The sequence below is a fragment of the Aulostomus chinensis genome, chromosome 4 (assembly GCF_037954235.1).
Source record: "Aulostomus chinensis isolate RoL2024-O1b breed Wild chromosome 4, RoL_Achi_v1.0, whole genome shotgun sequence".
Classification (NCBI taxonomy): Eukaryota; Metazoa; Chordata; class Actinopteri; order Syngnathiformes; family Aulostomidae; genus Aulostomus; species Aulostomus chinensis.
The window spans coordinates 9,201,588-9,224,398 of NC_141323.1; the positions used below are offsets into that span (position 1 = coordinate 9,201,588).

The following is a 22,811-nucleotide window of genomic DNA, read 5'->3' on the forward strand; positions in this document are numbered from 1 at the left end:
TTGGACCCACTGCCCCTAGATCTCTTAACGTGGTACGTCCGGTTGTTGCGGTGCTTCCTGGGGTCCCAGGTCCTCAGAAACCTCTGCCCATTGGTTGCTGGATTCATGTCAAACCTGTCACTGCCTAAATTTCATAACCTAGAAAATGATCAACGTCCATAAGCACATCTGGCTCTACCTGTCAGCGGTGGATTTAGCAGCGACCTTCCTGGAGGTGGCGCCGCAGAGCTTGTGTCCACATGGAGACTCCGGTAGGTTGCAGCACATGAATGGAACTGATTTGAAACTGGTTACGAGACAAAAGATGCTGTGACCTGTGCTTCCTGGTCTACGTGGTCCCAACTTAGGGTTGTGGCGTCACAGTTTGGTCTCAATGAAGTTAGGAAACGCGTTCGGTGACGCCAGAAAACTTCGACCTCATCGTGAACTTGGATCAAACAGGATTCTTCAGTCTCAAGAAGTTTCTGTCTCTCTGCTCAGTTGGGAGGTCTCTCCAGCCCGGGGTGGGCGGGCCTGAGCCCATAAAGTCAACACCACGAGGAGCCAGACCAGATTGTGAGGGTTGAATGACTAAACCAGCCGAAGCTTGTTGGTCCCCCTCTGCTCCACGGGACAGTGGACTTGTGACCTGCAGTGGTGTTTGACAGACGAGGGCCCTGGCCAGGTACGCTGCTCCGAGTCTGTTCACATTCAGGTTTCAGAAGTAAGAGGATGAAACAATTTTGGACACAAGCTGGGAACTCAGACGTTTGTTCTGCTCTACGTGGACGTGAACATGGATTTAAGGAAAGAACCGAGTTTTAGTCAATTTATTGACCTTTCGTGTCTCAACAGGAGGGTTCTGCAATCCAACAGCACCAAGAACTGGACCTCCTGCTCTTAATGGTTCCAGTACCGGCTGAGGCAGCTTAAACGCGACACTCGGGCAGCACAGCGCCTGCAGGCAGAGACCGGCCGCCTCAGAGGCGTCACACTGAAGTGAGAACTCCTCACTCAGGAGCTTCAGCCCTGTGGTGACAACGGCTGTGCCTGCTGGGGACGTTGAGGCATAAAAACTCCACGTTTAAAAGGTTGGGAACTTTCACCCTGTGTGCAGATGTCTGTGTCTCTGGGGGAGGGAAATTCCTCCAAAACGAATGTTTTATTCTTCCAGCCGACATGCTGTCCATCCCAGAGCTGATCAGGAAGAAGAGAGATGGAGGGAGGCTGAGCGGTGGAGACATCCGGACGTTTGTTCAGGCTGTAACCAGCAGAACAATCCAGCAATGTCAGACAGGTAGGAGGCGTAGAAGCAGCCTGAGAGGTCAGCAGGTCAACAGGGAGAACGGCGTTTGCACCCACAAACAGTAAATGTAGCGACCCCAGCCAGTCCACGGTGACGCGGACTGATGTTTCTGAGAAGTCTTTATTCACGTCCAGCCGTTATCCTTCCACGAAACACCGTAAGAGCGAGATCAGACAGTCAGATCAAGAACAATGAGGTCTGAAGCACATGACCTTGACGACGAAACGACACATGAGAGCGCAAACAAAACAAACAAATATTTATCACGCAGCACCTTGGTCCCAATTCTGGCTACGCGCTTATGTATATATAAAAATTTAAAAAAGTATATATATATATATATATATATGTATTTTTTAATATATATATATTTATACATATATATTTATATATATATTTATATATATAAATACATATATATGTATTTTTTAATATATATATTTATATATATTTATATATATATAAATATATATACATATAAAAATATATATATTTATATATATATATTTATATATATATTTATATATATAAATACATATATATTTTTATATGTATATATATTTATTAATATATATATTAAAAAATACATATATATATTTATATATATATATTTATATATATAAATACATTATGTATTTTTTAATATATATATTTATATATATTTATATATATATAATATATATATATATAAAAATATATATATTTATATATATAAATATATATATTTATATATAAGGGCAAAACAAAGGCATACAGAGGCAGTTCCCATATTAAAAGAACATTTTTAAAAGTTACTTCAAGTAAACACCTGTAAAAATGTGTGCCAGACAGAAGTCATGTGATTGACTCCTTTGTGTTTCAGGCGCCATGTTGATGGCGATCTGGCAAAAAGGAATGGTGGACTCAGAGATCCAGACGTTGACCAGGGAGATGATGTTATCAGGGGATGTGATGTCTTGGCCAAAAGAATGGGCGGGGCATGTGGTTGACAAACACTCGACAGGCGGGGTGGGAGACAAAGTCAGTCTGGTGTTGGCGCCGGCGCTAGCGGCCTGTGGCTGTAAGGTAAACAACTAAACCTTCCTCATCTCTGGTCTGAATGGATCCATCCAGTTCATCGACTCGTATCGTTTTCATTTCTGTCATTTGGCGAAAGCCACCGATAAACTTGTCCTCTATCAAGAGGTTCTGGATGCATGAGGCTTTACCATGCGAGCTACGGACGGGACCCCAGGCCCTGCTCGGGCCCTACATGCGGATGCTAACAATTAGACACGCTGGTGGCGTGCAGCGGTCGTGTGAGGTCCACGGCAACGGCAGCAGCAGGACGGTGAAGAATCGCACAGGAAAACTCTTTCAAAGTTCAAATCAAAGAACCGAGCCCACCGGATCAGAACATCCTCTCGAGCAGAGAATCTCACGACTAAAAAAACAAAAGCCTTCAACTTTCGGTGTTTCGGTGGCGCTAAAGTGGTTCGTGCACTCCAGCTTGAGCTCGTGGCTCCATGTATATGACGTCATGTGATATGTCTTCGTAGGTGCCAATGATCAGTGGGCGGGGCCTGGCTCATACCGGAGGAACTCTGGATAAACTGGAGTCCATTCCTGGATTCAACATCCACCAGTCAACAGAGCAGGTTCACAGGCTACATCTTCACCTGGAGCGCGACTCTCCTCAAAACGCTACGTTTCACTAACAAACATGAAATCCTGCTCAAACACAAGCAGGCGTCAGCAACAGTCCAGTCTGACGGCATTGTCTCTTCTTTAGTGTTCCTGGTGGGAGTTTTGTTGCCTAAACTTAAAGGAGCATGGGAAGTTTTGGGGAAATTCTCTGAACGTCCATTTTTTTTAGATCAAGACAAGCAGAAACCCGCTGAGCAGATGGCTGCTAGTTAGCTTAGCTTAGCTACAGTGAACGCTAGCAGTAATGAGACGACTCAAAGGTCGTCAGATGCACCAGTAACACACCCGCAAATACCAGGGTTCCTAAGAACTCAAGTTACAATGGAGCTTTGGAGGTGCGGCGTCACCCACTGCACCGTCAGGACAGTGATGCTAAATGGAATGGGAGCATCGGCGCACCTGTGATACACTGCTAAACGTTCCTCTGAAGGTTCCAGTATTCTGCTCATCGGCTGATCTGCGCAGGTGAAGGCGATCCTGAGCGCGGTGGGCTGCTGCGTCATCGGCCAGACAGAGAGGTTGGTTCCTGCTGATCGGGTCCTGTACGCCCTGCGGGACGCCACCAGCACTGTGGACAGTTTGCCACTCATTACTGGTACTGAACTGCTCACAACAACCCTCAGTCACAACAGACGGGCCGCTGCTCTCTAATAAGTCAAATCAATGTTTTCAGGCTCCATTATTTCCAAGAAAGGGGCGGAGTCTTTGGACGCTCTGGTGCTGGATGTCAAGTTTGGACGAGCTGCTCTCTACAAAGACGTGGACAGCGCTAAGCAGCTAGCGCTGCTGTTGGTACATGTGTTGGAGGGTCAAAGTAGTTTCACACAGTGTGGTTCGACTGTCATCACCAGTTCTACCTGCTAGCTAGCTGGTAGCTTGGGTGTTGTGTTAGCCTCAGTTGTGTGGCCTGATGCTTGAAGGTTAACATGGCTAGCAAAGTTACTAGCCTAGCATATGATGACATGAATCAACCGTTCAGGTGAAATCATTATGAAGGTTGTTTTATCATCACTAAGAATAAAAAGATGACCTGCTGAAAATGGGTCATCGTTTCGGATCGAGTCAAATCAAACTGCATCCTTTAAGGAACTGACAGGTCGCTCGAGACACACACTGTGTACTTGTCTGCAGCCGGACTGACGCTCCACCCCAGTATATAAACGTCTCTGGACGGCGTCCTCAGCAGGAACCCTAACCAAGTCTTTTCACTCAGGCGCGAGCAGGAAACGGCTTGGGCATGCGTACGGCGGCCGTCCTCAGCAGGATGGACTCCACCATCGGACGGTGTGTTGGAAACAGCCTGGAAGTGATCGAGGCCCTGGAGACGCTGAAGGGGAGGGGCCCCGAGGACCTGATGGAGCTGGTCGCCACCCTCGGTAGCTACGACCTCTTTGACCTTCACAAAATTGCAGGAAAATCTTGGAATCATGAAGCAGCTGATTATGAAACCACCGTTTAACGTGTGAGCCTCCAGCGTCGCAGATGTTTCCAGTCCAAACCTCTGGACTGGAGAGGGACGTTTGACGTCCACAGGTGATTTCAGGCGCTGCAGTTTAAAACTGGAAAAAACAACTTTATTGGGTCATAAGTTCAACTTTGTTGACCCCTGACCCGGCGGTCGGTGAGCGGCGCAGGATTGCTGATATCAGAAAACCATCCTGACTCGCTCAGGGGGTCGAGTGGCCAGAGCGCCTGTCTCGTACGCAGCTGACGGCGGGTTTTTTTGCCAAGAAAAAAATTGAAAAAAATTAAACCAATCAGACAGTCACCGCTGTGGTCATGTGACACGCTTGGACCGATCACTTTAACGACCAAATAAAGATGCTGGTCTTCCCTCTAATGTGGCGCCATGTGTGCAGGCGGCGTGCTACTGCTGATGACCCGACTCGTGACCGACCTATCAGACGGCAGGAAGCTGATTTCTGAGGCTGTGACTGGTGGCGCTGCTTTGTCCAAATTCCAGGACATGATGGAGGCTCAGGGCGTGGCCAAAGAGACGGCCCGGCTGCTATGCTCCGCCCACACGGACTACTACAAGATCCTGAGGAAGTCTGAACATCAGACGGAGCTGAAGACACGAGACGACGGTCAGAGCTCCAAGTCTTTGTCTCCTCTGCTGTTCGATTTCCTAAAACCGTTTGATTTTGTTGGAGATGTGAAACTGAAGATGGCGTGAATCGTTCCACGTGTTTGTTTTACCTCCATTCAAATTGAAGACCATTTCTGATTGGTGTTCCATCCATCAGCTGGTCATGTAGGCTGCTGATTGGCTGGTGACGACGTCGTCTTTGTCCTCCTGCAGGCGTCGTCGTGGACCTCGATGGTTTGGTTTTAGCAGAAGTTCTTCACAAACTGGGGGCGGGTCGATTCAAGGCAGGGGAACCTGTCAATCACTGTGTAGGGGCGGAGCTACTTGTGTCACTGGGTCAGAAGGTCACAAAAGGTGAGAGGTCAAAGCTGGGCGTCTTCCTCTGTCACTTGTGTTGAAGGTAATTTCACTGAGGGAGGAGATGAACACACGTGACGCACTCATGGAGGGAAGCGTGAGATGCTCAGTCACTCTCGACTCTTCGTCCTTCCTCTTGTAAACGTGAACCTTTGTTCTGGCTTCGTCACATGCAGACGCTTTCATGTGGTCCGTCCAGTCGAGGCGGTCCTGATGGCGGCTTCTTGTTCTGATGCAGTTTCAAGTCATAAACATCAGCGAGCTTCAACGGTGCCACTGTTTCATGATGAATTGTGTGATTTCAGGCGGGTCCTGGCTGCGGCTGCATCACGAGGCTCCAGCCCCGACTCCAGACCAGATTAATCAACTGCAGAACGCTCTGGTTCTGGGACCGGATCCACTTCCGAAACCCACTTTAGTGGAAGAGCTGCTGCTGCCTTGAACCATTCAGCTGCTCTTCTCATTTGTTTCTGGTTTTAATGATAAAGAATCAAGTTTCTTTTAAAATGAACAAGTCGATAATCGAAGGCTGCGGATGAAGAAAGCCACTTTCACCTGGATCATTTTTAGAGGCCACCTCCTGCTGGCCATTTGGAAGAATGCAGGGTTTAGCATTAGCTTCAGAGGCCACGGCCACCTGTCACAAAAACTTTGACTGCAGCTCCATGTAGAGGATGAGTGAGGTGTGAACACGCTTCCTCATCGAAGGTCAGAAAACAAACACGTCATGAAAACAACTTTATTAAACCACCACAAGCTGACAAAAACACCTCAAGTGTAAAAACAAACAACTCTAGAAATCTTTATTTATAAAAAATAAAAACAGAAAAACATCTGCAGGTTTATCGAGTCTTTGTCCTGAATCAGAACCACTGATCCAGATCATGATGTCTTCCTGTTTCTGTTCCCATGGAGACAACCGACCTGCAGGGGATGGGATCAGAGGTCAATGAACGACCGAGTTGAGTGGCTCAGCCCGGATGTTTCCCAAATCCAGCGTGGAGTCTGTCTCCTCGTCGATCTCCCCGATGACCGCACTGCAACACACACACACACACACACACACACACACAATGAAGTCATTCCAAGGAACACGCCCACTCTTAGTGAAAGTCTCAGATTGTCCATCGTCTCCAGAGACCGACAAGAAGATAGAGCCCCTCCTCTAGGGAGCTGAGACCCAGGCTAGTTAGCTTAGCACAATGACTGGTAGTGGGTGGGAAGTGTTAGCATCGCTGGGCCAATCAAATACACTATTTGAAATTGTGATTGTAACTGTGAGACAGGTCCAAATTAACAGAGCAGGATGCTGTTGTCATGAGGTCAAAGGTCACTCACACGTTGTCCCCCCTGACGATGTAGAGCCCCAGGACCACCTGCTCCACCCCCTGACTGGAGCTGAAGACGCGCTCATGGCTCTCGTCCAGGATCAGGTTGATGGTCTGATCGAAGCCTTTCAGGGTGCCCTGCCCGCACACACACACACACACACACACACACACACACACACACACACACACACACAGAGTTTAGTGTTGAGAGGGAACATTACTATCAGAATTCTCGACCTGTCACAATCACTGTGAGCAGAATGAAGCAGAGTGAATGCTCGCTTTTTCTCAGTCCTCCCTCAAATGAGGTTCCACCCTTGATATGAATGTGAAGAATGCTTATTGTTCAGGAAGTAACCAAACACACCTGAATTATTGTAACCTACATCTTTGCCTCAAGTGTAGCATGTAGGATGCTGCTACTAGCTAGCTGGGTGCGGCTACTTGCTAGCTGGGTGCGGCTACTAGCTAGCTGGGTGCGGCTACTTGCTAGCTGGGTGCTGAGGGGTGAATGTCGACTGGCTGAGTGAGTGATATTACAGCAACACTCACCACGATCATCCTGCCGTCGGAGGTGACGATGGCCACGGTCCCTGAGACGCCGCTGTTAAACCAACAACGTGTGCAAATGTGTGTTCAGCGCTGCCACACTCATCAACTCCTCCCACAACTACACCACTACCACCATGCACTCCTCGCGTCTCCTTGAACTAAGACATCAAATATTCCCCGATTCAGATTCTCACCTATCAGGATTTAGGAACAAAAATCCGATGAAGCTCATCACGTGACTACAGCCTCCTGCACCTGGTCACCTGATCTCAGTCCAATAAATCACATTAACCTGAAGACTCACATCAAGCCGTGCATATCATCAATGACGGCATCACGTAAATGTGAAAAAAGCCTTAGTTACCGGTAGCTGACTCAACCCAGGCGAGTGGAACCGGGTCACCAGCGTTCTGAGTCTCAGTGCCAGCTAGTAACTAGTAACCAGTTCCGTTACATCACGCCCAGTACTGAAAATAAATTACACTTGGTTCATTTTAGCAATCCTGCTAGCTAACGGGTAAAGCCATAAAGCCATAGCTAGCCTCATTCATTCATACGGAGCAGCGCTAGCATGCTAGCTAGCTAGCGGGGGAAGGATACGGTTGATGTAGCTCTCCAGGGCGGTGGACATGCTGCTGCCTGCCGCTCAATGCTCCGGCCGTGGGTTCGAGCGATGCTCCTGCCGGTTCGCCGATGAAGAAAATGCACAGAAACGTGATAACAGAGACCACACGCACCGCTAAAAACACGGGAGTACAGACCAGAGTAGTCAACCACCGAGGGAGTACGTCACATCCGGTGGAGTGAAGGTTACGCAGACTGATCGATCGATGTACTGCCCTCTTCTCATAAATACTCCAGTTCCTATCACTGCTCGTCCTGTGAACGTTTCCTCCACATCAAGAATCGTCCTTGGAAGTGAAGCCCGAGGAGCGTCCGAGGCGCTACGGATGCTCCAAACGTGCACACAAGTAAATATTTCACACAAACGACACGCGATGAGGAAAAAGTGACCATTTTCAATAATTAATTAAGGGAAGTCTGAAATAAACGCTCTTAGAGTAAAACTGACAGGATTTTTTTGTAAATATCTGAAAAGCGCAACATGAATCAAAGGTGAAATGAAAGCAGAAGTGCAGTCGTCCCAGCAGGTCTTTATTCTTTATCTTTATTGTTGCTCAGTAGTCGTCCATACAAAGAGGGGTGGAGGAGAGCAGTGGAGCCCGACAGGACAAACACCAGGAACGTCATGCTACCAAAGTATTAAATTTGTACAAAAATACTTTACAACATCCCTGTTCCTTAAAGAAAAATACAGTTTGGTTGGTTGGTGAAGCTACATGGGAACTAATCTGACCCACTATTTTAAATGGCAGTGCAATGCATGTGTTTGTGTGTGTCTGTGTGTCCATGTGTACCCTCCGAGTCCGGAGTCCTCACATTGCAGCAAAAATGAGTGTGTGTGTGTGTGTGTCCATGTGTAACCTCCTGGTCCGGAGTCCTCACATTGCAGCAAAAATGAGTCTGTGTGTGTGTGTGTCCATGTGTAACCTCCTGGTCAGGAGTTCTCATGATGTAGCAAAAACAAGTGTACGTGTGTGTGTGTGTAGGCTGAGGTGAATCACTAGAGTGCAAATCCCTGCAATGTTGCTCACACACACAGACACACAAACACACAGATAATACACAGTGTGTATGGCTTTATCTCACTCATCAAACCCCCCTGAAGCCACGCCCTCTAACCTCAGTGGCTCATTTTAATTGGTGGAACATGTTGAGTGCCAGAAGACTGACACCAAGAAAACATTTTCCTCAAGATGATGCTGTAGTGACCTGTATAAATACGTCTGTTAGCCAATAACTATACTCGCTTAACAAGCTAACCCAAAACTAGCTATGTTAACCAGGTGTTGGCCCAATGTTTGCCTCATTTTCACTGGCTTCAGCAGTCAGATGTTGGCACTTCATCAGCTGGAGGGAACATAACTATGTTTAGCATACGTGCAGCCTGTTTTAGCCTTTTTCAAGGTCTTTGCTAACTAACAGCTATGATGGCCTGGTGTTAGCCTTGTGTTAGTAGCGTGGCTGCAGAATATTAGCTACTGTTAGCCCTATATTATCCTTGTTTTCAGTGTGTGCTCTTCTTTTATGTCCCTTAGCTCTGTGTAGGCATGTGCAAACACATGGTTTCATTAGCCAGGTGGAATCATATGAGCTGTATACTAACCGAATATTATCCAAGTTTGCCAGGTCAAAGCAGTGGCCATTTTCCAATATCTACCTGTGTTGACCAGGTATTGCTTTGTGGTAGCAGCATGCCCATCAGCTGTGTTAGCCATGTACAAACCAAACACGTGCTATATGCTTGCTGGGGAGGTAAACATAGCGGGTATTAGCCCTGTATCAACCTTGTGCTCTGTTTTTGTGAGCCACATGCTAATGACATGCCAGCACTGTGCTTCAGAGTCCGAATATCACAGTTTAAGTTTAGGACGGAGTTAACAACCAATCACAAGTGTCCACACAGCTGTCCTGATGTTGGTCTCAGGGCAGGGAGGGCTTTTACTGGTTCATGTCCAGGGAGGGCTCCGATTGGCCAGTTGAAATAGTGAGTTCAAACCAAGATGAAAGCAGATAGGAGTTGACATCACCCAAAACACACACACACACACACACACACACACACACACACACACACACACACACACACACACACACTCATACACACAGTCACAGTTTCCTGTAAAAACAGATTTTTTTCTCTAATGTAACATCGTCGTTTACGTGGTTATGAGGTGAAGGTTTTCAGGGTTTCATGTGAACAGCGACAGACTGAACCATTTTTTTAATTACTATTATACATTTTTAGAGGTTCAGTCACCATGGAAACAAACGAACAAACAGAGAAAACTGACAACAGTCAATCAAAAACACACCGATTGATTAGCATAATAGATCACTGTTACTGGGGGAGGAGTCAGGGGAGTCAAGGTGGGGCATGCTCGGCTTCTTCCTGGGAGTTGATTGGTCGGTTTGTGTGTAGAGGAGAACCAATCACAAACAGGTAAGTAAGCGTTGTTTTTCTCTGGTCTGATTGGTTCCAGCCAATCAGCTGAATCCCTCAGAATTGCTGTCTGCCTGTAATCCTGGCTGCCTATTGGTTGAAGGGGAAGAGGGAGGCGGGGCAAAGCCAAGACAGGGAGTTGAGGTGGGAGGGACTTAGCTGGCCTACCATATGCAACCACACACAGACACACACAGACACACAGACACACACACACACACACAGACACACACACACACACACACACAGTGTGGCCAGTCCAACAGGTGTAAACAGTAGAAAAAGATTCTTATTAAACTGCTCAGTGTCGTCGTCATCTTCATCAGCAGCATCTTCATCATTATTACGACTCGACCAGTTGGTCGCAGCTTTTTCTTGGCACAGAACTAAACCCTAACCCTCAGAGATGCTCCGATCACATCAGCTGGCTTTCATTAGAAAAAGGCAAGTAAATGACCTCACACAGTGTTTATGCCTCTAAATCCATCATGGCTGCCTGACCTGCCCAGAGAGGCTGAACGTTGTTTGAAAGACGTCAACACTGATGTCAAAACCACCCTTTAGAAAAAAAAAATAGTGACACATTTCTAAAAAAGAAAACCTGGTGTAAAATTGGCATATTTTTGTGAGGAGTTCTGCAGGGGCCTGAGGGGGCACCGCGCGTAGCTGCAGACTCCTTGAACCCATTTAGAAGAGCAGAACGTGGAACCCTAGCCACAACTGGACCGGAGGCTATATTTTGGTACGGTTATGATTTCGTCCAAGCGTGATGAGCACATGTAAACATCGCAGAGGTCAATGAAAGACAAAGATCTTGGGGTCGGACTTTATATGATTTTTGACGCAGGTTTGTGTTCTGTGCGCTACCTTTGAATACGCCAGGCTGACTATATTTCTAAAGAACTTTATTTTGAAACTACAGTTGTAAGAGAATTATCTTGCGATCTTTTCCAAATGGTAGAACATGTGTTTTGTTTAATTTCATTTGTCTAGTCTTTATATTTCAGGAAAAAATTGATACGATTTATATGGGGATGAAATCTAAAACTGTCAAGACAAGGAAACTGTAAGAGCCTAAATATAGTTATGTTTGCCATGGGTTAGACAGAGGCCAGGTGAGCCAGGTGTTAGCCTAGCTGGTGTTAGCCTAGCTGGTGTTTGCCATACATTAGCCCTGTTTTCAAGTATGCTCATCATATCCCACCTTTAGCTCTGTGCCAGGCATATGCAGACATAGCTGTGCATCAGCTGAAAACCAGCTGAACTAACAATTATCTGTTTGACGGAGCAAGGAATGTTCAAAGTACATGTACTCTCGTAGGATGGCTAGCTTACATTTGCTAATATCTAGCAGTGTTCACTTGTTGCTAGCATTGTGATAGCTATATACTAAACCTTGATAGCCATGTACAAACTAAACTTTGCCATAAAAGTTAACGATATGTTTACCAGGAGGTAAACTTAGCTGGTTAACCTTATGTAACTATATGGTAGCCTTGTCTTAGGCTAACGCTCGCCCTGTGGTCTGTGATACTCAATTTGGCTACAGGACATTTAGCTGCTTGTATCAGCGATTATATTCTTTCCATCGCTAACTAAAGTCTGTGAGGGAACATTAATTGACGAGTTAATTCACCCTTCGCTCAGATTATGAAAGTTAGCATTTTCATACTTAAAAAAAAATTTGAAAAACAAACTGTTAACATGATGCCCCCATTGATTTGGAGAGTAAAATGTCTTAAGTGCTAACTTGTTCTGATCAACTGTACTTTCAAGAGCATTTTGAAATGAGTTGTTGGTTAGCTGGCTGGTTTTATTCTCAAGTTTAATTAAATTTAGTCCAAATTTTGAATTACTGGTTTGCCAGTACAGCTGCGTGATTCTATTCTGAACTCCATTTTTTTTAATCAATTCCAAGCTTTTTAACCATCAACACCAGACTCACTCTAAAGCTTCACAGCCACACGAGACCAGGACCAGGACCAGGACATAAAACCGCTTTAATTTCCTCTGTGGACGTATGAAGAAATCATAATGGCCTGGCGTGTGAATTTCTGATCGGAGCATCCCTCATCTCCTTGGTAACCATCTGTGGGCTCTGGATTCAGGACTAGAGCTCTATCAGTTTTTGTGCTGTTGTGGCTCTTGGCCAGATTAACCAGAGGCCATGGTTCTGGTTCAAGTAGGACCAGATGGTCCAGGAGCAAAGGTTGTGGAAGCAGTGTACCCAAGGTCCTTGAACCAGGACAATATCTTACACCAGAAAGACTATTGGCTGTGGCTCTAGTTTCAAAAAGACCAGTAGCTATGTTTCTGTTATCACTAAGACCGGACCTCATATGTCTTAGACCCGTAAGACTGTTGGCTGTGGCTCTAGTTCCAGTTGGACTAGTAGCCCTTGCTCTAGGTAAGACCACTTGTTCTGGTTCTAGCCTTAGTGGGATCAGGTGCTATGGTTCTGCTACCACTAAGACCAGACCCCATGTGTCTTAGACCAAAAAAAACCATTGACCCTGGTTCTAGCACAACTTGGACCTGTAACCCTTGTGTAGGCTTGTAGAACCGGTCACCAATAATCTCAGACCAGTAAGACCCCTGACTGTGGTTCTGGCTTCAGTAGAACCAGTGACCATCATCGTGGGACCAGTGAGTGAGCTCTGGCTGCGGTTCCAGTAGGATCAGTAGTTACATCTCTGGTTCCAAGAAAACCAGTTGGGCCAGTGTGTATAACTGGCTCATGTGAACAGTTGAGGAGTCTCTGTGGTCCATCAGTGTGCTTTCAGGCTGCTTTAGCAGTTCAAGGGTCAAACTTCAGAGGTCAAAGTTCATCCAGAGGGTGTGTGTAGCACCATGGTGGACGGGTCTTTGTTCAAATTTGTGGAACAGTTCTCCTCATTGACCCTCTCTGGTCCAGTCTGTTTAGAACCCTGTTCAATACAGCTTTTGACTGCTATAAGGAACTATTAGTCACCTGACCCACAGCAAGCCCCGCCCCCAGCCCGTCCCCCGGTTGGCTCCACTTGATAGGAACGCTGTCCCCCCCCTGGCCAACCGACAGCTCTGATGGTTCCAGCTCACTGCCACCTGGCTGAGAGGAGCGGCTGCTGTTGGTGGTTACTTCCGTGTGATTGGCCAGCAGGTTGGAGGAGGAGGCGGGGTTTCGGCTGATGACAAGCTCTAAACGATTTGAGGACTCTGCGATCAGAGGAACAACAAGGCAGCAGTCGAAATCTCTGGTCCGGACGTGGTTTATCTGCATGGAAAACACCTCAGATGAAAGACAGGTCACGGTACCTCAGTAACCTCCTCGAGTGCCCACCTGTCCTGTTCTTTACCTGTAGTATGCGGTCGAAGGCAAGAAGGCCACCACGCTCAGCGGGACCTCCAGGTCGGATGTTGTTAATGTAGACGCCGCGATCCAACATGCCATCGGACACGCTGAAGCCGAAATCCTCCAGGTCTGAAGCCTTCTCCAGAGTCAGCTGCGCCCGTGTGCGCGCACACACACACACACACACACACACACACACACACACACACACACACACACACACACACAAAAAACAACATAAAATTAGTTTAATGACATGCCGCCATTTTGATTGATTTGGCGGTATTCCTCTGTATCATTTGTTCAAAGACCTGTAAAGCTTCTAACTACGTGGATGGTGCTAGCACCACCTGTGGCTAGGCTAGCACCGCTAATGTTAGCACTAGCTTGGTGAGACACATTTGTGGAAAATTTTAATTTTTCTCTTTACTCTCTGACTCCCTTCCTCTCCAGACGATCCGCCCACAGCTCTATTCTGCTGCTGATAGGCTTGTACTTAGGATGCTACAGTTTCTGTGGCGTAGCCCCTGGTGTAACAGTAACAGTATCTACCCGCCGACTCGGGGATGGGGGCGACAACTCACACACCCAAATACAAAATTTTCTGTCGCTGATTAAAGCCACACTCCATTCTGAAAACAAGTGTTGTAAAAGTTGTTTATGTGTGGTTTTTCTGAGACACGTAAGAAAGCAACAAATTTTTACTTTTACAAATCAGCATCATGACTTTGAACCATTTACTGAACCTGAGTCAGAAGATAGTCTGAGGTGGACGCAGGAGTTGTTCATTCATGACTGCCCAACCTGGCTAATACCAACAGGATGAAATGGGTCACCTTGTGCAGTTCTACAGGATTCTGGTTCAGGATCTCGTTGACTTCCTGTCTCATCTTCCTCATGGCGAAGGCTCGACGCTGCGGGTCAGAGGGCAAGGTGTTGGACCGTGGTGTCACCTGGGCAGGAATGACAGTGTTAAGATGGGAACATGTTTAGGATATGACATGTGAAAGTCGGAGTCAGCATCTGTCACCTGTGGTCTGGAGTTACTGCGCTCCTGGAAGCTCGCCTGGCGTCCAAGTGTGCTGCGCTGGGGGGCGGGGTCGTGGTTCAGACTGAGGCTGGAGCCTGACATGATAGTAGCCTGGAGTTGGTCAATCAGAGGGAACGTGTTAAAGACATCCAATCACAGGTGCCAAAGACACATGAGGTAGCTATCCATCCATCGAAACCCTTAGGGATGTGACCTTTGACCTCCACCACCATGATCACACACGGATCAACTATGAGTCTTGTCCTCTGATAGCATCCATGACTAGTTGTCTTTCTGGAATCGATTACCATCTCTACAGTTGCTGTTTACCTTTTCTACTCAAACTTTGAACAATAAAGTTTTTACTAAAACTTCAACAGATGCATCCTTGCAGGCAGAAAACACACTACCCATCAGGCCTTGCAGAAACCCTTCCAGCATGCTTTGCTCAAACTGCCATGCCTAATTACATTATGACCCTGCCACGCAAAGCTGTGTGATGTCACTTAGTGTCAAGTGATGTAATCATGGGCTAGCTGTTAGGGTGCGGTAAGAGTTACACACAAAACCACTTTCAAATGTCATCGTTCCCATTAAAGGTGTCACTGTTATGAACCCAGGCTAGTTAGCTTAGCACAATGACTGGTAGTGGGTGGGAAGTGTTAGCGTAGCTCCATCTCTGCCTGCATTAATATCAGGAGGGTTGTGTGTCACCTTGGTGATAAATACCAGTTTAACATGAGGAGACGTTGTAGTGGTAGAATCAGACACGTAGCCGGAACTACTTTCCTGACTGGGAGCAGTGATTTGACGCAGCACCTCCAAAGCTCCACTGGAACTTGGGTCAACAGAACCAAAGGTTTGTTGAGGACTAGAAGAGCGACTGCTGCTACTGATGATGATGAGGAGGAGGATTCCTGCTGGACACACCAGCATCCTGGACCTGAGCTAGCTGATGCTAACACTTCCACCCACTACCAGCCATTGGGCTAAGCTAACTAGCCTGGACCTGAGCTAGCTGATGCTACACCCACTACCAGCCATTGGGCTAATCTAACTCGCCTGGACCTGAGCTAGCTGATGCTAACACTTCCCACCCACTACCAGCCATTGAGCTGAGCTAACTAGCCTGGACCTGAGCTAGCTGATGCTAACACTCCCCACCCACTACCAGCCATTGAGCTGAGCTAACTAGCCTGGACCTGAGCTAGCTGATGCTAACACTTCCACCCACTACCAGCCATTGGGCTAAGCTAACTAGCCTGGACCTGAGCTAGCTGATGCTACACCCACTACCAGCCATTGGGCTAATCTAACTAGCCTGGACCTGAGCTAGCTGATGCAAAAACTCCCCACCCACTACCAGCCATTGAGCTGAGCTAACTAGCCTGGACCTGAGCTAGCTGATGCTAACACTTCCCATCCACTACCAGCCATTGAGCTGAGCTAACTAGCCTGGACCTGAGCTAGCTGATGCTAACACTTCCCATCCACTACCAGCCATTGAGCTGAGCTAACTAGCCTGGACCTGAGCTAGCTGATGCTAACACTTCCCATCCACTACCAGCCATTGAGCTGAGCTAACTAGCCTGGGGCTCTATCTTGTTGTTCGTCTAAGGTCCGTCTATGATGGATAATAAGAGACTTTCACTGAATAAATGTCCCTCAAACACAATCAATCAATCATCCACAGAAAAATGTAGGAGCACACTTTTTAAGCATGCAGAAACAGTATGAGCTAACGTGTAGCGTGAAAGAAACGTAACACGTGTGACGAAGCTAAAAAATAAGACAGGCAAGAGTTAGTGGACGGGCAGATGGAGGGTACCAGCGCTGGGACAGGTGCGTCCTCTCTGGACTCCTGGAAGAGAGGGACTCACTTAGCCAAGTGACAGAACTTCTTTACCACTGAGGCGTATCGAAGCAGCTTCAGACTGATGAGGACTGAAAGTGCTGCTACAAGGAGGCCGGGCTGCAATATTTAGTATCACGATGGACGATGTTATAACTTACAACCTCCTGGTCCTTCTGACAGATGCTCACAAGTCTTTTCCTGCAGGTCCAGGTCAAGTCTCAAGTCCAAGTCACATCTCAAGTCACGTGTGTGCAACCCAGTCCAGGTCTAAGACTCGCGTCCCCCTCTCTGGTACAAGCGACACAACTCACCTCCAGTTCTCTGAGGATGCCACTCTGGCCACAGGTCTCCAGGTCCTCCAGTGCCTGGGACCAGAAGTTCTCTTCCTGGTCTGGTTCTGTCCCGTCATGCCCCACGGTGAACCTGAAGGAAAGGTCAAAGGTCAGTCAGAGAGACAACTGGCTGGGTTCACACACGTGACGCCGGTGCTGGAGGACATGCTGGTGTGAGTTGTTACAGACGAGGGATGGTTAGAACACGCACATCCACCAGGTGTGTGTGTGTGTGTGTGAGAGAGGGTGGAGGGATTCTGCTGGACGCCAGAGAGGTGACAGGTGGGGGGGTGGAAGGTTAAAGGTCAATATGGTACCTGCTGTCAGTGATAAGACCGCTGGGCAGATTACAGCCTCTGCAGACAGAGACACACTCCGCTGTTAGCTCACCGCTAGCAAATTCCATTGACTTGAAGAGGAATGCTAGCACGCCACATTACGGGACATTGCTGAGAAACGCTCACCCTCCCAGTGACGGGTGATCCCAGTCATCATTGCACAGACCCAGATCTGACAGCGGATTGGCTCTCTGGCGATTCGAGGAAGGTGATTGGCTGTTGGTCGTCTTGGCATTGCGCCACTCGTGGAAGGTGTAAGGTGATGCCTGAAATGGTGGTGCTACACAAACAAACACACACACACACACACACACACACACACACACACACACACACTTCATTTAGTCTTTAATCGGTATTGCACACGTCTGGGACAGAGGTCAGAGGTTGTTCTCGTACCTGGGCTGGTGAAGCTGCTGTCTATGTTGGATCCATCCCAGGACTCCACAGCACTGTCGACAGATGGTAGCGTACTGAACAGTCTCTGACTTGAAGGGGGCGTGACCATGACAACTGGCTCCTCCTCCCCATCATGGTTCTCTTGCGTAAGCCCTGCCCCGATTCCCAGTCCTGAGCCAATCACACAAGACTTTGGACTTGAAACTGCAAAAAGAAAAGTAGATCATAACAAATATTTTTGTGTTTGGACAGAGCAAGTCAAGGACAGGGTTAGATTTCAAGTGAGTGTGGAGGTCTGTGGTGGGGTTAACGTGGAGGTCTGTGGTGGGGTTAACGTGGAGGTCTGTGGTGGGGTTAACGTGGAGGTCTGTGGTGGGGTTAACGTGGAGGTCTGTGGTGGGGTCTACATGGCGGTGTATGGTGAGGTTTATGTGGCGGTCTGTGGTGGGGTTTTACGTGGCGGTCTGTGGTGGAGTCTACATGGCGGTCTATGGTGAGGTTAACGTGGAGGTCTGTGGTGGAGTCTACATGGCGGTGTATGGTGAGGTTTATGTGGCGGTCTGTGGTGGGGTTTTACGTGGCGGTCTGTGGTGGAGTCTACATGGCGGTCTATGGTGAGGTTAACGTGGCGGTCTGTGGTGGGGAGGGGACGTACGCTCTCCCTGCTTCTTGATCTTGAGCGTCACTGTCTCGCCGGCCTGCTGCAGCAGACTGATGGCTTCACTCAGAGGTTTCCCCTTCAGGCTGCTGCTGTTGATGGCCAGAATACGATCGCCGACGTGGATCGCTCCGGTCCTTCAGAACACAACACGTACAAACACAGGACATAGGTCACAGCGTCACACCATGACCCTGATGATGTCACTATGGTTATTAATTCTCTCTCTGGATTTAAAGGCGTCTGACGGATCCATTTGGTCCATCATTTTAGAGAACAGCAGGTTTTTCCGGTTCTGCATCACTCCAAGATTTTCTTCTTTGTGAGAGAGAAAAAAATCACAAAATACAGAAATATTGGAAGACGTGACAAATTCCCCTCAACTGTTCGTAAGAGTGATTCTTGAACAAGGCCCAATTTATTTGTTTCTGATGAAAATAGAAGCTGATTAAATTCTCTGCTGATTCCAAAACTCAGTTCTGTGCTGCCACCACACCAAAAATCAATGATGCCTTCATAAATCCAAAAGATTAAATTTTTTTTAAACGTTACTCTCCGCATAAATCTTTTAAATATTTCAAACTTATCAAAGTAAAAGAAAAGAGCAAAGGGATCTGATGAAACCCAATCAAAGAATCGAAACCAAGAAAATTAAACGCAAGGGTGAAAGTAGAGATACAAGAGATTAGTGATACTAATTATGAACAGCAGAGGGCGACATTCTCCACTTGTTTCTGCCACATTCATGAAAACCCTCCAAAAAACCTGTTCATTTAATCTTTCAGTCTTGATCTAAACATCACTTTTGTAATGTTTGGAGTATTTTCTTTATATTTTTCAGTCCTGACTCGCCAAAATTACCTTCACGGAATCTACAACAGCATCTTCCTCTCTTCTGTTCAGAACTCATGGCTTCAAACTCTTGATCTCAACAACAGGAAATCACATGCATGATTTCCCAACTGCTCAAGTTTGCAGTGCCAATATTAATTTCATATTCTTACTCATATCATGAATGTTTCTCTCCAGTTTTAGCGATTGATCCTGTTGTTTTATCTCATCTTATCTTATCTTATCATGTTCATATTTTAGGAGGATGTATCAGCTAAGTGACGTCATGGCGCCGCACCTCTCGGCCAGCCCGCCCTTGCTCAGGGAGGAGATGATGATGGGGTCGAAGGGCTCCTCGGTGCCTGAGATGGTGATTCCCAGTGGGCCGCCGTAGCGCTGCAGCTCCACCGTGTAGATGATGCTGCCCGACACCTCCTGCTCATCTGGAACGTGGAATAAAGGAACACGGTGGGTAGAATAAACCCTGCCCCTTCTGCTGTTAGAGCCTCGCCAGTGGTGATGCCACGCATGCGAGACGGTTTAATATCACTCCGTATGAGGGTTTGGGTCAAGTTCTAACCAAAGCTATCATCACCAGAAGCAGTAAAACCAAAAAAAATATCTCGTGCTGGTCGAGGCAGAAGGCCGCCAGACGGTTCTTGCCCCGGCTCGTGATGGGTCTCTGAGCTGACTCCCAGACTCATCAGCAAACTTTTGTATTGATTTGGTTCCATAAAAAATACAACTGATCGGAGTCGCTACTCATCATTGATCTAAACGCTCTGGTTTGCTGATCGCGTTCAACAACAACAGTCGCTTGACAAACGTGTGAAAAACCCGCAGACAGGTTGTGGACACATCGGTAGTTTAGCGTTTATCGCGGCGAACGCCTTCAGCACGGACACCTGAGTTGTCTTCGTCTTTGCGGATCTTCAGCTTGACCAGCTCCTCACACTGCTGCAGGATGTGGACGGCCTCCTCCATGGAGCAGTTCTCCACCCGGATGTTGTCGATGGCCAGCAGCTTGTCTCCCAGCTCCAACGTCCCCGTCCTTCCAAAGACCAGCAGAAATAACTGGTGATGTGGTGGGTTGAGAGCAAAATAAGTAGACCAGCAGGAACGTTCCATGACTCCAGCAGCGTTTCACTGGTTCTCTACGCCGTGCACAATAGTCCATGAACACGTGATGACAAAAAATATATCCTTATTTTATTTTATGATCATTATTTCTGTTTGGCTTTGTTTCATTTACCTTTTGTCTTTGTTGGTGGCTTTTTGAGCTGTTTTGTTTAATGTTTTCTCATTTAATCTGTTTTTCACTTGATTGAGATATTTTCTATGTATATCTGATGAGTTTGTGTGACCTCTGTTGGGTCAAAAGTTCAAGTGTGTTAAATCGTGGGTTGTTTTCTCATAAAAGAATTAAGAATAATTTAAGTGAATGAATAAAATATTCACTTAAAACCACTCAAACTCTGATGGATGGACTGACGGGAGGAAATGCAGGTCCTCAGAAGGGTGTGTGTACCTGTGAGCGACGCTGCCTTTCTTGATGTCGGAGATGATCAGCGGGTCACCTGGTTTCCTGTTAGACGGAGCTGCAGAAACACGCTAGTTAGCTTAGCATAATCAAATATTTCCCCTCTCAATGCTAACTGAACAAACACCAACACATTCTAGTCACAATAAATACAAAGCCACAGATCCTCAGATTGATAAACTGCTGTTGCTACTCTCACAACTTCCCACATATTTGTGGTACTTCACTTTTGCTATGAGAACAGGAACTTTACTTCAGCTGTGCCCCCAGCTGAAGACGACACCTCCGACTTAATCCTGGTGTTGTGAGTCAATGGTGCATCACAACAGGAAGGAAGCAACAACACTCAGCGGGCAAACAGGACATCTGCACCTCTGTGTCTTTACTCACAGCTGATAGTGATTCCAAGTTCCACTCCGGGTTTCTTTGGGAGTTTCACATGGAAGGTTCCAGAGGACGGGATGACCGACTCTGAGAGACAGACAACAAACGTTTGTTGAGGACTAGAAGAGCGACTGCTGCTACTGATTATGAGGAGGAGGAGGATTCCTGCTGGACACACCAGCATCCTGGACCTGAGCTAGCTGATGCTAACACTTCCACCCACTACCAGCCACTGGGCTAAGCTAGAGCTAGCTGATGCTAACACTTCCCACACACCACCAGCCACTGGGCTAAGCTAGAGCTAGCTGATGCTAACACTTCCCACCCACCACCAGCCACTGGGCTAAGCTAACTAGCCTGGACCTGAGCTAGATGATGCTAACACTTCCCACCCACCACCAGCCACTGGGCTAAGCTAACTAGCCTGGACCTGAGCTAGCTGATGCTAACACTTCCCACCCACCACCAGCCACTGGACTAAGCTAACTAGCCAGGGTCTCCAGAGAAGGGGCTCTATCTTCTGGTCTCTCTTCAGGAATGATGGAAAACAAGAGCCTTCCCCTGTAAGTGTTGATTGTCTGTAGATACATTGATGCCAATGTATCTACAGTTGAGAGGAACAAACTCTGACTGTGACGGACCTCATCAAGTGTGAGGATGTCTGTTTCTCTGTATCAAACAATGTGTGTGTGTGTGTGTGTGTGTGTGTGTGTGTGTGTGTGTGTGTGTGTGAGTCACGTGTAGCGTGGCGTTATTCAGCTCAGACGATGACAGATTGGAGGAGAGCTAAACACAGACTGACAGTCAGTCAACACAGACTGTCAGTTTGTTCCTACCGGCCACGTCGAACTCGATCTCCAGGGTCAGCTGAGCAGTGATGGACGAGTCTCTGAGCAGCTGGTTGGTTTCCTCCAAGGTGGAGTCTTCAGTTGGAACTCCATTTATGGACAAAATCCTGTCTCCAATTTGCAGGATGCCACACCTGCACACACAGAGTTTCAGTCAGGCCGTTGTGTTCATCTCTTAGTGGTGGTTCAGACTAGGGCCCCGATTTAAGCGATCTATGATGCCAGACAGATGGCGCTATGTGTGTGCCGTGTGTTTGGGGTGTGTTCAGCTTCATTTTGGTATTTAGAAGGCACGTAATCAGAGCGCAAACCAAAGACGCCGTCATTAGACACCTGATTATTCATAGGTGTGTTTGAGGTGTGACATCAGACAAATATCACCTCAGGAGAAGTGAGCGCTCCTCACCTTCCCATGCACCAAGAGAAGGTGTGAGGGTGCTTGGCGGTAAGAAACTGGCAATGATGAGCGCCAGCTTGTGCCATGCTTAAAATAGGGCCCTTGGGGTGTGTTCACCTCTCAGCCGGGCTGTCAGGGTCAATGTACGCGATGAGCGGCGGTGAAGACAATGTCTCTGTGGCGAAGACTCCACCCTGCAGCTGCAGGCCAAACCCCATGATGCCATCTCCTAGCAACATCACTTCCGTGGTTTCTGTATGAACCACCTGACCAGCGAGCCCCACGGTGCTGGAGGCCAGAGACACTGACAGACAGAGAGAAAACAGATGAACAAGTCTGCTGCGGTGTCCTCCAAGGCTTCGTCCTGGGTCACCTTCTGTTAATATGACGCTCCTCTGACGACTCATCATTAACTGTAACATCCTCGCAAAAGTTTCAGGATGTCAAGCACAAGGCGCCAAACCTCCAGCTGAGACTGGTTCTTACTACGGCTCCAGAAATCTT

General features: G+C 47.4%; 3 protein-coding genes across 9 annotated transcripts in view; 1 reads left to right on the top strand and 2 right to left on the bottom strand.

Annotated features, from left to right (window-relative positions):
- The first annotated feature begins 505 nt into the window (after nt 1-505).
- On the top strand, nt 506-6,207 carry tymp (thymidine phosphorylase). The gene is made up of 11 exons (XM_086201596.1): nt 506-664; nt 835-1,070; nt 1,154-1,276; nt 2,148-2,350; nt 2,824-2,922; nt 3,437-3,566; nt 3,645-3,763; nt 4,185-4,347; nt 4,831-5,058; nt 5,274-5,414; nt 5,723-6,207. The coding sequence occupies exons 3-11, from the start codon at nt 1,159-1,161 to the stop codon at nt 5,857-5,859; spliced, it is 1,338 nt and encodes a 445-aa protein (XP_086057722.1). The 5' UTR covers nt 506-664; nt 835-1,070; nt 1,154-1,158; the 3' UTR covers nt 5,860-6,207.
- On the bottom strand, nt 6,189-8,126 carry lsm8 (LSM8 homolog, U6 small nuclear RNA associated). The gene is made up of 4 exons (XM_086201597.1): nt 7,901-8,126; nt 7,301-7,341; nt 6,756-6,883; nt 6,189-6,454 (listed from the first exon to the last, which is right to left on the bottom strand). Exons 1-4 carry the CDS (start codon nt 7,929-7,931, stop codon nt 6,364-6,366), a joined length of 291 nt encoding a protein of 96 aa, XP_086057723.1. The 5' UTR covers nt 7,932-8,126; the 3' UTR covers nt 6,189-6,363.
- Nucleotides 8,127-8,449: 323 nt separating this feature from the next.
- Nucleotides 8,450-22,811, bottom strand: part of grip1 (glutamate receptor interacting protein 1) — a 47,238-nt gene continuing 32,876 nt past the window's right edge. For 5 of the 7 annotated variants that reach the window (XM_086201592.1, XM_086201594.1, XM_086201589.1 and 2 more), the window contains 15 exons: nt 22,425-22,611; nt 21,899-22,044; nt 21,069-21,149; nt 20,667-20,736; nt 20,044-20,189; nt 19,437-19,581; nt 18,305-18,444; nt 17,650-17,853; nt 17,377-17,530; nt 17,230-17,268; nt 16,892-17,003; nt 14,726-14,836; nt 14,532-14,648; nt 13,700-13,846; nt 8,450-13,617 (listed from right to left, as the gene is read on the bottom strand). In XM_086201592.1, the coding sequence (XP_086057718.1) occupies nt 13,315-13,617; nt 13,700-13,846; nt 14,532-14,648; nt 14,726-14,836; nt 16,892-17,003; nt 17,230-17,268; nt 17,377-17,530; nt 17,650-17,853; nt 18,305-18,444; nt 19,437-19,581; nt 20,044-20,189; nt 20,667-20,736; nt 21,069-21,149; nt 21,899-22,044; nt 22,425-22,611 (2,102 nt within the window). In that variant the 3' untranslated portion in view covers nt 8,450-13,314. The remainder of the gene's footprint in view (nt 13,618-13,699; nt 13,847-14,531; nt 14,649-14,725; nt 14,837-16,891; nt 17,004-17,229; nt 17,269-17,376; nt 17,531-17,649; nt 17,854-18,304; nt 18,445-19,436; nt 19,582-20,043; nt 20,190-20,666; nt 20,737-21,068; nt 21,150-21,898; nt 22,045-22,424; nt 22,612-22,811) is intronic. The other 2 variants (XM_086201593.1, XM_086201590.1) reach the window with 1 other exon arrangement.

What these genes read in the sequence shown, in the direction of transcription:
- tymp (XM_086201596.1), top strand. Translation starts at nt 1,159, where the DNA reads ATGCTGTCCATCCCAGAGCTGATCAGGAAGAAGAGAGATGGAGGGAGG. An exon ending in AGCAGCTAGCGCTGCTGTTG is followed by an intron (nt 3,764 to 4,184) that starts GTACATGTGTTG and finishes CTTTTCACTCAG; the next exon opens with GCGCGAGCAGGAAACGGCTT. An exon ending in GGGTCAGAAGGTCACAAAAG is followed by an intron (nt 5,415 to 5,722) that starts GTGAGAGGTCAA and finishes GTGTGATTTCAG; the next exon opens with GCGGGTCCTGGCTGCGGCTG.
- lsm8 (XM_086201597.1), bottom strand. Translation starts at nt 7,931, where the DNA reads ATGTCCACCGCCCTGGAGAGCTACATCAACC. An exon ending in CCGACGGCAGGATGATCGTG is followed by an intron (nt 6,884 to 7,300) that starts GTGAGTGTTGCT and finishes GTGTGCGGGCAG; the next exon opens with GGCACCCTGAAAGGCTTCGA. An exon ending in ATCGTCAGGGGGGACAACGT is followed by an intron (nt 6,455 to 6,755) that starts GTGAGTGACCTT and finishes TGTGTGTTGCAG; the next exon opens with TGCGGTCATCGGGGAGATCG.